This window comes from Nycticebus coucang, chromosome 24 (genome assembly GCF_027406575.1).
Source record: "Nycticebus coucang isolate mNycCou1 chromosome 24, mNycCou1.pri, whole genome shotgun sequence".
NCBI lineage: Eukaryota > Metazoa > Chordata > Mammalia > Primates > Lorisidae > Nycticebus > Nycticebus coucang.
The window spans coordinates 16,071,135-16,085,565 of NC_069803.1; the positions used below are offsets into that span (position 1 = coordinate 16,071,135).

A 14,431-nucleotide genomic window follows, 5' to 3' on the forward strand; every position below is an offset into this window, starting at 1 on the left:
TTAAACTTAGTCTTAGAATCATTTTCAATACACATACAATGTTCCATTTTCCAATATCCCTTTTCAATTGGTAAGAGTTGGCATGCAAATTGAAATCCATGTGTAGTCACTGGTAAAGCCTAAACCTCTTACTGACATTAGGAGTATATACCTTATTGAGTGACATTCAAAGCATTGCAGGAATAAGATTCTGATTGTTTGAATTTTAATTTATTGGTGATTTAAAAAGCATCTTAAATGGATTTAAAAAATCAAATCCATTTTACTTATGGGAAGTTTATTACTTTAAGATAATGTATTACAGTAGAAATAAATAATATATTTTTTTTGGGGGGGGGGACAGAGCCTCACTCTGTGCCCTGAGTAGAGTGCTTTGGCATTCTAGCTCACAGCAACCTCAACCTTCTGGGCTCGAGTGATCCTCCTGCCTCAGCCTCACCTCCTGGGACTATAGGTATTGGCCAGCCATCATGCCGTGCTTGTGTTTTCTTTTTTTTGTAGAGACGGGGGTCTCCTTTTGCTCAGGCTGGTCTGGAAATCCTGAGCTCCTACTATCCACCCACCTTCTTCCCAGAGTGCTAGGATTACAGTGTGAGCCACTGTGCCCCGCCATAATTGACATACTTTAAAAGATGAAATGTACAAGGAAACGTTTATTTATTCTTTTAATATTCCATTTAGAAGTTTCAATTCTTATTTTATGAATTTTTTTCTATTAGCGCTTTCATTTGAAGCTCTGACTTACTAAGTTTATTTTTTAGGACCTTCAGCCTACTTTTAAGAATACTCACTTAATATTATCTGCTAGATATACTCAAAACATATTGGAATGCCAGTAAGTGAGCTATAAATTCAAGATGAACTATAAGATCTAATTTAGTAATTAGGTTGACTTGAAACAAAGTAGTATATCTTTCCAGAATTTTACCTATGTCTTTCTTTGTATTTATATTTTCTTAATTAATTTTGAGAAATTAATAGGTTACTTTCTCTATATCTCAAAGTCCTTAGTTGTGGTGACCAGTGAATTCAGAATCTTGCAAGAAGTAAACAGTGGGAGAGTACCGAGTTCATCGTGTTGTTAAAATTTAAATACTGTATAGTTTTGCCAAGCCTTTTCTGCAGGTGGACCTGAGGGTACAGAAGGGATGTGCTTGCATGGCTAGAAATAATGATGTAATAAGCTTAAAACCAAATTTCAATTTTTTATTATAAGTAGGTTACAAATTGAATTAAAAAAATGATTGTAGATGATGGGCAAAAGAGGGAGCAGAGACAGGAGAGAAGTGGATCAGAGGACAGCATGCTGGTGTTTTCAAACAGGGAAACTGTCTTGCCAGAGTTTCACCCCTTCCCCAGTGCCCCTGGGCTCAGAGTTTACAGAGCACTGAGAGACCAGGCTCACTGCCCTTGCAGGGAGAGTGAATGCATTTGGGGAGTTAAGAAAATAGCAAGGGAGTAAAAAACGGGCTGGAGACAGGGCAAGGATCTAAATCTTGCTAAGATACAAAAGGTCTTTCAGGGAGATAAGGAGGAAAATGCCTCCTTTCTTCTGTTTTCTCAGTATTGGCAGCAGCGCCCGCTCTTCTGAACACGGGATTTCCTGGGGGTTTAATCGCCACTCCTGAGATTCGTGTGCGTGGTCTTATTGGGGTCTGCTTTGACATCTTGCTCCTGGACTGTCTTCCCTGTCCCCTGCTCTGTTTGTGTTAACATCATAAATAAGTTACAGTAATGAAAGTAAGAGGTAAATCAGTCTAAGGGAGGGAGGTAGTTAAAGAAATAGTTTGGTTAGAAAATGCAAGCCTAGCAAGAACCATGACATAAGGGTTTAGCCTTTTCCATCAGAGGGATGATTAAACATGATGACAGTGATGTGTGTAATACAAAGGGAGCCAGTCCAGAGTTAGGGGCTTTTTATTGGTCCTCATGCTGGGAGGTGGAAAGCTCTCTGGCCCAGCTTTTAAAAACTTTCTTCCTGTGTCTTCAACTCTTCATGTTTCCCTTTATCCTCTCATCTCTGCAAGTCCCTGAGAAAGAACTCACAGGGTAGTTTGGGGCTGGTCTCCAACATGTTCCCCTGAAATTACTTTTAAAATTGTTACTTGCCTGCATTATAATGTACATGTATTTATATATACTATTACATAATACATATAAAATTGCATAATCGGAGAAATTGTGCATATTTCAAAAAGTGTCTGCAAGTTTGCAAATGCTTTGGGTATATTCAAGTTTGACATTTTACCTTGTGGTATTTTATGCTTATTTTAATAATGTATAATTGTGAATTAAGACTGTCATTCTCAACATTCTAAACAAGCTCATTACATCTTATCTTTTATGAATATTAGGTAAAATGATAACTTTTAATAAAATTTAAAATAGTAAAAATTAATAATAAAATTTTAATAAAGTTTTATTCTTTCTTTATCCATGAATATATATGACAGTAATATTCCTGAGAATGAACTAACAAAATATTCATATGCTATGCAGAAGTGGTACATTTGTTATTCCAAAATGATGAAAATATTGTAGCCAATACCATTCTCCTTTTAATCTTTGGCTTTTGGGAAACTTAAACATTCATATTATAATCAACACAGTAATTATAGTGACTAACCTTTTTCTTTCTTCTGTCTTTCCTAATGTTTTCCTTTAATTTTATTTTTCCTGTTTTAAAGGTGTAGTCTAAATGATAAGAAATCTTACATCCTTCTTGAGACAAATAATATACATAACTAAATAATTATTACCTAGAAAATGTATCTAGATCAGCTAAAACATATTTGCAAAATACCTTGACTTAATATTTAATTGTAGCATGTAAAATGTACCTAGCATTAGTTTTGAACCAAATCAGTCTATTCATTTTATCATCACAATTTATACCGACGACTGTGTGTGCGCGCGCGTGTGCTGGGTAGGGGGGGATGAGTAAATTGGGCGTGTTTTGAGAAAGTTTAGTATGTATTTATAAACTGTAATTAAATTTTTTATTTTCTGACAGTCTCTTTTTAGTAACAATATTTATTTGATAAATTGAGTTCAATTTGTATTTTCAATAGTTTTAAGTGATTCCTTTTTTGATTTAGAATAGATTTTTATCTGAACATGTGTAACTTTTTAAAAGTCACTGGTGAATACTATAATATCGTGATTTATCCATTACCACAAAACCTACTTTCATGGTAAGTGATACTTCTTACTGAGAGGGAAAGAAAAATGTACCTTCCACTCAAAATTCACCATGTCACCTAAAGAAATCGTAAGCTTCTGTCTAGTAATCAGAAGAAGCTACAGGAATATTTAAGGCTCACACAGGAGCTGTTGTCTGGAGCAGGTCCTTTAGTGATATTTGAGTGTTCTAAAAGTATAGAATATATTATAGATACAATATATGAGAGATATAAAAAATAATATTGCATTGAAGTTACTGGCTTTCTATCTGCTCCCAAACTCCATTCTCTACTACCCCCCATGTGAAATAATAAGAAATATGTCAGTACCTGTCCTTGGTTCCTGACACCAAGCTCCCAAAACCCTCTTAAATAAGGATGCTAAGAGACCCTTTTGTTCTAGTATTTGGTCTTTGAGTCTGCTTCTGAGACAGAGTTTCTCAGACCTGGGTAATTCCCTGAGTGATAGGAGTGTCTTTGTTCAAATGAGGTGGGATTCTGGGTGGGAGCCCGTCATAGGGAGACCCAACTTTAAATGAGAAGCTTGATATTTTTAGCCCCACTTCCCCATTGCATAGGGAGAAAACAGGGAGAAATGGAATTAACGTTATCATAGATCATGCCTGTATGCTGAAACCTTCATAAAAGTCCTGAAACTATGAGGCTCAGAGGTCCAGAGTTTCAAGTTTGGTTAACACACACACTGGCATAGTGCCACACCCCACCTCTCATGCTTCCTTACAGATCTCGCCTTAAATCCCTTTACATCTGGCTTCTCAAGTTCTTCAAAATATCCTTAGTCTAACGAGTCAGCAATAGTTAAGTAAACTTTTTTCTGTGAGCCACGCTAGCAAATTATTGAGCTATGAGAATTGTAGCCCATTGGAACAGAAGTTGTCAGTAACCTGGGATTTGAAGGAAGGGGAAATCATGCAGGGACTTAATCTGTTGGGTCTGTGCTAACTTCAGCTCGTGTCAGAATTTATTTGAATTGTAGGATACGCAGCTGGTGTTGAAGAACAGGTTGTGTAGAAAAACAAATCACACATCTGGTCCCAGAAATATTGAGTGTTTTTTTTCCCCATGTACCCTACCAAATCCAGGCATTATTACCCTGGTTGGTATATGACTGGAGGTATCTGCTAGAAAAAGTAGGCAGAATTTAGTTGCCTATATTCTAGAAAGATCCAAAACTCTGCTGTGGATAAAGTCACAGAATATATATATATATATATAATAATTCTCCAAACTGAAAGCACTCCTTTACGTTCTGTGTAGACTAACATTTGAAAGTCTTCATGAGGAATATAATAGGTTCTGTGTTTGTGTTTGTTTCTAAATAGTATCTGGATCAGTGTATAGAGATATCTGGACAGCAAAGGAAAAAATTTAATCGTAACTCTTAAATAAAAACTCTCAATAGATGCTGCTTCATGGAATGTGGGAGGAACAATGTTACTCTCAAGGCATGGGTAGCAATGGACTGAATATATTGTTAAAAGTTAATAGTGTCCATGCCATTGTTTTAAACTATGCTGATTCTTAATAAGACAATGGAGAAAAATACATTACTAAACATGTAAATGATGATTAGCACGTTTCTATTTCAAGTTGCACATATGTGTATTTGTGTGTGTGACTTGATATATGTACGTGGGCGTAGTTTTGTACACAAGTACATAGCAAGTGGTCTTGTACTATCTCAAAATCAAATCAGGAATTCTAGAATAGGTAATTAGCTAGTCATTGGTAAAATGTAGCAATTTTCATAAGGGAAGTATCTTTACCAAATATAAATACATAGATGAAACTTACATTTAAAAAAGTACATCTTAGTAGAATTGATCTTAAAACGGAATTAAAAAGGTTTCTATTTACTACTAATACTGACACCTTCATTGAATTATATTTTTTTCGGTAGAATAAATGAAATGATAGCATGTGAGTTTTGATCCTCTTTGTTTTGACTATCACATTTAATCATGGTTACATAGTAGCACCAAAATTAGGACAAAATACAAGAATTACAGGAGAGATATTAAATTATATGAGCTCATTACATGCTTTAAAAGGTCTCATTTCTGAAGGGAAAAAAAGGTTTCCAGCTGCTAAAACTTTGCTGCATTTTCTCCCCCGGCAAAGCATACCTCAATCCAATCTAAACAAAAGATACAATAGACTGATTTTTGAATAGATATGTTATCTACAGTTTATAGGACAGACAGTCCATAAATAGAAAAAGATTGATTTTACATAAAGCAAGATAGAGTACAAAAGCACAGCTTTTGTAATTTGGTAATATTGCGATTTTACAAACATGTTGCATAGTATGTGTAAGAAAATAGTTCCGTTTTCATATATCTATATTTACAAGAAAACATTTACATGAAAGTACAAAACAAAATAAATGAATAGTGGACCCGATTTAAAGAATCGTATAAATAACGAGACACTCCAACTATAAATTACATATTTCCATTGTTAGTGAATGTCCTTGCATGTCTTTAACCCTGTTTGGCTTTTATTTATAAATATTCAAACAAATGAGATATTAAGACTGAAAAAAAAAGAAAAACCCAAAAAGAATCACGGTTCATTATACCTCATTTCCTTTGAAGTTTTTCATTGACTTTCTCAAAGAACAGAGCCACATCAATTAATGCTTAAAAATATAGCCCTATTATTCTAAAAGTATTTCAAATTAATATATTTTCCAAATAATTATTAGAAGACATTGAAAGTTTCAACTCAGCTGAGTAAATTCATCTTAGGCCCATTTGTAATATAGTCTTTATATACTGGTTTTATCAATAACAAGGAGTTTGCTGTGCATGTATAGACCAGACGTGAACCACGTGGACCAAGTTTCCCTTCTATAACAAAAGAATTAATGTCTACAGCTCAGAATCCTGCAAGGAGAATGTTTATCATCTCATGGAATAATTACAAGCCCCTTTATTTGTTTGAATAAATTAATAGAAGCAGCAGTGTTTTAGAGTTAAATGTTATAGAAATCCTGGTCTTTGGTCTTTGACATTAAAATGACAAATGAACTGCAATATAAAACAATATAAATAACATTGCTCAATGATATTATTCATTAGTTTGTAATTGTTTAAAAAGAATAAAAGTACAGTGTATTTTTACTTTATAATGATATTTTGCAATATTCATTACTATAATATATACTGGTATATAGAGCATGTATTTATGCATATGGTCTCATGAACAATTATAATCAGACCAAAGCTACTGGAAGAATAAGGTGCCAAAACCTCACTCATAGGAAACTCAATATGAACTTGGCGTTAACGGCCAAATATTTTATAATAACGTTCAAATACCTTCGACTATTTTAATCATAGAATACTATTATATTGACAACTCCTATAAAATATTAATATGCATTAGACACTCTCCAGGCGATTGCTGCCTTATACAGTGACACCATGATTGCAATGATATAATTCATTCAGCGTCTTACTGTAATAAACACCATTTTTGTAAAATGAGGCATTGTCTCCTTGAGGCATTTGCATGGTAGCCTATGTAGGAATTTTGAATGGCATAAAATGCTATAAAAATTCAGTCATTGATCCCTGTGATCATGACACCTTTCTTGAAAAGACCAATGGTTTTTAGCTTAATGGAGATAAGTAATAAACATTCTGTTGATCTTTCTGTTGTATTTGGTAAATACTTCTCCTAATTTCCTAAATAGTCATTGTACATAATATTCTTTTCCTTTCTCCTATCAATTACACACGATTTTTTTCCAAAGGGACCTTAATGTTCAAATGGTAAGAGCAACTAAGGGAATATGGAAGAGGCTACAGGCAAGTAGGACGCAGAGAGGATTTGCATTTCAACCTTGAAGAGCAGATTTTTTTTTTTTTTTTTTTTAGAGACAGAGTCTCACTTATTGCCCTTAGTAGGGTGCCGTGGCATCACAAGGAGATTTTTAAGATACAGAAAGAAATGATGCATGCTAGCTCAGACAAGGCTACTGAACTCAGGGTTGCTGTCTTTTCTTTTTTTTAACGAATCAGTGAAATTTCAATAAAACTTTTTCTGTATCCTTCTCACAAATAAATAAACTGTGGTCAAGGTGATTAAATATTTCTTACAGAATTTCACATGGCTGCCCAGGAGTGAAACTGGGATTGGAACTCCCGCCTCCCTTTCCTGAGATTTGGAGTATGTATGTGTACAATTATCTTAAATCTTTAGATAATTATACAGATTATCTGTCTAACTATTGTAACTCTCTATTTGGTTCATAATAAAATAAAAAAATAGGACTGTTAAATGCAGGGTAGGAATAGAGAAGGTATTCAGCCAAAGAACAGGAAAGTTTGGAAGATCTTTTTGTTATTGTTGTTTAAAGTGCTTTATTAAAATAGTCTGATAAAGAAAAGATTAATGTGACCTTATCGTATCTCTCCTTTTCATTCACACATCCCAGTTTATCCATTTCTGGCAAAGAACTTCAATGCTAGCAATACATCTTACCAAAGCTCTTTCTTCCTTCCCACCTTCCTAGGCTCAACTGCGTATGACGTTATTAAGATGCAGCTAAGAAGATAGCTGAGCAGGGCCCATGTAGTACACTTTAAAGGAATCTTTTTCTGAGTGTCATTTAGGGACAATAAAATTTACATTATGTAAAACTGCATTATATTTATAGACGTTGCATCATAATGATGGTACTGAGAATACAAATATAAATCACTTTGACTAGTGTGCAACAAAGGGACCTCTATATAAAGAAAGAATCAAGCTTTTTTTTTTTTTTTTTTAAAGGAAATCAAAGACTTTGAGTCACATTTTTCCAAACTCACAAGAAGCTCGAATTCTGAGGCTGGGTCTATATGTAGATTCTGGGGAAACTGAAATGGCTAATGAAGTAATTTAAGCCACTTATTTAGTGTTGGATAGAAAAGCCATCTCCATCGTTATTTTTGTCTACTAAATTGAGCAGATATTTTTATAGCATCTGGGGATAGTTTAAAACGCTCAAGCTTGTATATAATTTTTGAATTGTGTCTATAATTTTGGAATATATTTGAATTATAAATTTGACAACCCTCACGGGAATTGGTTTTTACATGTTTTTTTCTTATTCTTTCCATCTTTTCTCCTCTTGTGACATATAATTTAAGTTTTCAATGGTCTTTTCTGCAACGTATAATATTTGTTCTTGTAATTAGAACATGTTAGAACTGGAAGGAAGCTCAAGAGACCATTTGATTGGATAGTCTGTTGTAAAGTTGAGGAAACTGAAGCCTGGAGAGCTTCCCAGACTGCCTAAATCAGCTCAATTGATTAGCAGAAGACAGCTGAGATTAGAAACAGGGCCAACTGCTAATCAAAAGTATTGTCCCTGTCTGACTAAGAAAAATTTCCAATTGTTTTAATTTAGGAATGATTACAACTTCAATATGTCTCAAATTAATACATAATGTTTCCCATAACATGGCAATTAGCACTGATAGTTTATCATATTAAATTTTATTTTTAACTATAAACTCATTGATATGATTTTTAAGCAATTATATATCTTAATTCTCCCTCCAATTTTGATTTACAGACTTATAGCCCCTCAAACACAAGTCAAAATTTATTTTTAAAAAAGTGAGCCAGCTTTCCAAGCTGATAAAACTTTTTCAATTATTCAATATCTTGTTATCCAAACAAGATAATTCTGGCCTAATAATTCACTTGTCTGCTTTCATTAATTCTACTTTCACTGAACAAATTTCTTCAACAAGCTTATAGCCCTCTCTTTACTCTGAGCTGTACAGATCTGAAATCCAAAGATTGTATACCCCTTAACCCTCAAAATGAAGCTTCAACCCATCTGTTAAGCATGGGTGTGGGGGAGAAAAAGAATGACACATGAAAACTGAGGACTTACCTTATAGGAATCATGTCATCTTCCCATAATAGGAAACATTTAATACATTCTTGGATTCTGTAAGTTTCAATAATTTAAGTCAGGGAATGTTGTGATGAATGAATGAATCTACAGGGTTCTAGAGTTGTTTATTTTGAGTTAATTTACAAAAATAAGCAGGGGAGAATGGAAAGAACTGTGATTTCTGATGTCAGGGCAGCTACACGGTCTCATGAACATAACTAAGCATTAACAGCTAAATAGAAAAGGTGACCAAATTACTTGAAATCTAAATCAGATGGAATAGACACATTTTTCAATTTATGTCTTTTTTACTGTTCAGTTGAGGATTTTTAATTTCAGTCCCCCCTTAAATCTTAACCTCCAGTAAAAAATAAATGGAGAATAATTCTGAAGATGATATCCCAACATTCTCAGAATTATGCATCACATTAGTATTTATTGAGAAGATGATTGGATTTTCCCAGAGTGAATGGAGCAAACAAACATGGTGCTATTAAAACCTTGGTGTCGGCGGTGCCTGTGGCTGAAAGGAGTAGGGTGCTGGCCTCAGCTGCTGGAGGTGGCGGGTTCAAACCCAGCCCAAAAACTGGAAAAAAAAAAAAAAAAAACCGTGGTGTGAAGGATAGCCTGTGAAAGTTTAAAGAAGTGACCTGTGGATCCCCATCATCTGTATGTCCCTGTAATCCTCTCTCATATTGCAATAAATTAGATGTTTTGTTAAAAGCAAGTACGTCGCATGCAGTAGCCAAGTAAATACCATATAAGGCCGTCCAAATCTGGCAAATGACAATATAATGGCATTTTGTTAAGATTATATTGCTGAGTGCTTTCAAAATTACCTAGTGTACAAAATTCTAGACTTAGTAGACAAAGAGTAACAACACACTGAGTCCAAAGAAACTAGGATAACTCGGGGAGAGATCCTGTCTTGTTTTGTTAAAAAACCAGGTAGTGAATTTAATTTTTACTAACGCAAGCATTACAGAATGCTTCAGAACTTTAAAATTTGGGGATAAAAGATGACATCCAAAAAAGATGAATGGAAAATTGTGCTTTCAGACTGTGGGGTGAGTTTTCTTACAGGGTTAACCGTTTCATCTCTCGCCACTGGGAATTAATTGATGTGATATATAGATGTGCAGTTCAAATCCAAGTCCTGCAAAAATCTAAAACTGTGTGCTTCACTGCATGTAGCAAAGGCACCTATGTTTCTCTCCCTTTTGAGCAAAAGTTCTGATCCAGTTGTCCTGCTGACAGTGATTTTCGCACTGCTGTGTCACTCACACTCTCTGGGTAGAGCAGGTGGCGGCGGATCCCAGCTCACACTGGAAGACGTCGCTCTGTGGACCATTGGAAGCAGCTCTGACTGATCACCAGGGAAACCGAGCAGCAGTGTGAAGCAGACAGACAGGAACAAAAGGCTATTCTGGTGTGAGGAGAAATCAGTCGCTTCAGCTCCACAAGCAGATGTTGCTACGGGCCTGACAAGTGGAACTCAGTCCGGCTGGAGAAAGGTAAAGTTTACCGTTGGGGCAGACACAGAGTTCGTACACAGTCTGTCGAGAACTTGAGGAGCTGGGTAAAGAAGATGAAAATGAGCCGGTCGGTAGATTTCCCAGCCGGATTGTATCTGCATTTAAAAATATCTAGGGAGAAAGAAATGGCATTTTAATTCAGGGTAGTAATCTACATTCCTCAGAGCACTGAGTAATCTGCTTCCCTCCCCAACATGGTCTAATAAGAAGTGTGACCCCACAACCAATTCTGCAGGCTTTAGCGGCCATGGTTTGTTGAACAAATTACATTCCTCCAGTATAGCCCAGAAGCACCGCGGTCATCTTCTCCTTTGAGAAGGAGACACCAAGCCCTCACTCTGACATGCAATATTATACATTCTGTTCAAGTGGCCCGCTAGTCAAACACCATGGAAAATTGATGATTTTACAGGGTCTCTTGATTTAACTTCTGAACTGTGCATAGTCTAAAGAATATACAAAGAAATAAGGACGTGAGTATAACATTACTGAAGAGATGGACAATTATTTCAAAAAAACTGATTTTTTAAAAATACATATAAAAGCGTGTTGACTTTTCGGTCCAAAGGTTATGCCAGGTAGATAAGGATCATACTGAACGTAATTAGTGTATGCAATCAGATTTGAAGTCACCGTGAGACATATTCGCTGCATTCAAACGCCTACTTCACTCGATCTTCTAACATGGGAAATCACTTATTCTAAATCAGGCTCATCGTTTCAGGAGCAGCAATTTGACAAGCATGGGGAAAGCGCCGGAAAATTGGACCCTGAAATTGAGCAAAGGAACAGCTCTCTCCAGCTGTTCTTGATCCCCTCACCGTCTAGCTAATTATTGCCTAAAGGGCATTGCTAAATTGACAGGGAAAACAGAGATACTAAGATTTGGAGTCGTGCAAAGGTGCAGAAAATGCACTGAGTTGTACGAGGAATTCTGGAGTAGTTCCCTAAATGGCCTTTCAGCCACAGGTTCGTTGGCTTTGCAGTTTTGCCTAGTGCCAGAGTGAACTTTTGAGAAATGCAAATCGCTGATTATGTCACTTGATTGCTGGAAGGTCTCTACTGCCCTCCCCCACACTTCAGACTAATCCTGGTGTCTTTCCTTGGTCCACAGGCCCTACAGAAACTAGCCTGCCTCTCTCACATCATTTCCTGTAATTTTTCAAGTTCTCAAAGAGTGAAAATATCAAAACCACTGGGCTTTTTTACTATCTGGTTCCTCAGGCTGTAAGTATCTCCAGCTGTCTACAAGCAGGGTGCGCTATCAACTTGATAGTTGGGGACTGAGATTTCATTGTTTAAATTTTTAATTATTGGAATCTATTTCTTATGCAAATAAGCCATAAAAAGAATTCATATACCATAAGCAGATATATTTGAGATTATATGCAAACCAGTTTTCTCCAATCTTTAATAAAAGGTACCCTGTCAGAACTTTCCTAAGCACTCTGTTAAAATATCACTCATCCATACATCTCTAATAGGTACAATTTTCTCTCTAATAACGATCCCTTGATAACTTGGTTCATTGATTCTCTCTTCCACTAGCAAGTAAGACCTATGATGATCTGAGAACAAGGCCTAGAATTGTGCAGTGTGAGTTGCACAACACGATGTTTCTCCTTCACCTTTTCCTTGTTTCTCCTCTTTGTCAATATTCCATGGATCTTTCTCTGGCTTTGAAAATGGAAGAATTCTTATCGGGCTCTCCCATTGCAATTTATTACTTTTAATATCTTATTCTGCTCTTATAGCCCTGTTGGTATCTTTCCCTAGCAAACCATATCTTCCTTAAAGATACCATCATTCCTGTTTTTTAAAAAATCAATTCAGAGTATTTGGCCCTGCACATTACACCTTTTATATAATACAAATAATTGCCAAATCAATAAATTATAAAATGGCTGCATTTATCACCACTTTTCAAAGTTAGAGAGTATGATTAAAGCTTATGTTTGTAGATATCAAATGTCGAAATATATTACCTTATAGTTATGTTCTGATTTTTTAATAACTTCTCTGCACTTAATACATCAGAAAATAAAAGTTATCACAGTCTGAAGCTTGAGTATGCCTGCTATCCACAAGCAGGCTAGCTCCTCAAAAGTAGTGGGGAAAAGGACCGGAGCTGTGTAAGTTTACATCCTCCTAGTGAAAGGGGTCCTCTCTCCTCCCTGTGCTAACCACTGGCATTTCACTTACTGATGTTCCTCAGTGCAAAACCCAGCGTGAGAAGGTCTGAGGCCCCAGGGCCACACCAAAAAGCAGGAGCTAGCATGCTTGTAGACAGCAGGCATCCTCGAGCTTTGAAATGGCCCAAGAATTAAGGAACAAGCCCTGGGAAGGTAAAGTTGAGGTCTAAATGTTTGGAGGTGAGTTAAGAAAATGAAAATGCCAGGAAGGCTATGTTAACCAGTGCGATGAAAAATATGTCAAATGGTCTCTAAAACCAGTGTATGGTGCCCCATGATTGCATTAACGTACACAGCTCTGATTTTAGATGTTAGGGACTGGTAAAAGCTCAAGCACACGTAGAAGGGAAGACCCAATGTTATGAGGGGTGACTGTGAGATTATGAACGGTGCATTTATTTATAAGCACAGAGCATATGTATCACCAGTGAGCCCGGTGCCTCTAAGGGTCTGGCTTATACGGCACCTCACCTCGGGCTTTTAAACACAGCTAGGCCTTGCAGGTGGCAACTTCATTGATGAAGTGAGGCTTGGAGCACTTGGGCCTGACGATGTGCAGGCTGCTGCAGCATAGCCACAGGGCTGGTCTCCAGCCTTCCTAGGGGTACCCAGGGCAGTGGCTGGCTAGAGCCCAATACTTAACTCCATAACCTTCTGATATCCAAACGGGAGCTTCACCCATATAAAAAAAGGTAGATTTTATTAATAGAGAAATTCATTCATAGGAGGTCCTTAGAAAAAGTGCAATTTTCCTGGCTTGAAATAGAAAAGTCAGCCACAAGGTCAAAAGGACTTTTCTGTGTATTCCTTCCAGCTGTACATTCCGGGGCAATGTGGATGGGCTCAGCCATGCCTTTTTCTGTTTTGCCAAGGTACGTACTTACTATGGTGCTGTTCATTTTCCAACTTCTAACATGGGTGTTGGTATTCTACATGGCCCTGTGAGTCATAGAATCCAAGAATTCACTCATCCAGTTCTTAGCTGTTGAAAAATTGATTTTCCAAATAAAAATTGTTTCCCCTCTGATCTTGTTAAGCGTGCTGTACTTAGCATTATACCACTTAAAATATTCCATGTGCAATTAGGATTGGTGGGGCCTTGGTGTGTGCCACACCTTTTGGGGGCAAGGCACGATTGTAAGAGGGACTTTGCCTAACAAAAGTATATTGACTAAAAACAGAAATTCCACACACTACGACATCTGAAATGAGTTGCAATTTCATTCTTCTACAATTTTATCTGTGATTTTAGAAACCTCAATATCACATCTCCTCTGACATGAAGTAGTTTAAGGACAGGGGTGTTATATCATTTCTATTACTCAGTAAATGATCAATCTGCCTTTCTGTATTATTAATATAAAAAATAAACCAGTGATAAAAAGCTCCAGCCATGATTTATGTACAGCATAATACTCAGTTGACAAATGCCAACCTGTAATTGAATCACAGGATTGGGCTACATACTGAATAAAAGAACACAAGTAATTCATATCCACCGATAGGGATTACGGCATCATTTGTTATGAATAACGTGAATGAAACAGTTAGCATGAGAAAAGCAACTCCTTAAAAAGAATGCAAGATGCCTAGGAAAGATTT

At 36.3% G+C, this 14,431-nt stretch overlaps 1 protein-coding gene across 2 annotated transcripts in view; it reads right to left on the reverse strand.

Annotated features, from left to right (window-relative positions):
• Window positions 1–10,015: 10,015 nt before the first annotated feature.
• Window positions 10,016–14,431, reverse strand: part of SGCZ (sarcoglycan zeta) — a 340,110-nt gene continuing 335,694 nt past the window's right edge. For both annotated transcript variants that reach the window (XM_053578622.1, XM_053578621.1), the window contains one exon: window positions 10,016–10,748. In XM_053578622.1, coding sequence (XP_053434597.1) covers window positions 10,554–10,748 — 195 coding nt within the window. In that variant the 3' untranslated portion in view covers window positions 10,016–10,553. The remainder of the gene's footprint in view (window positions 10,749–14,431) is intronic.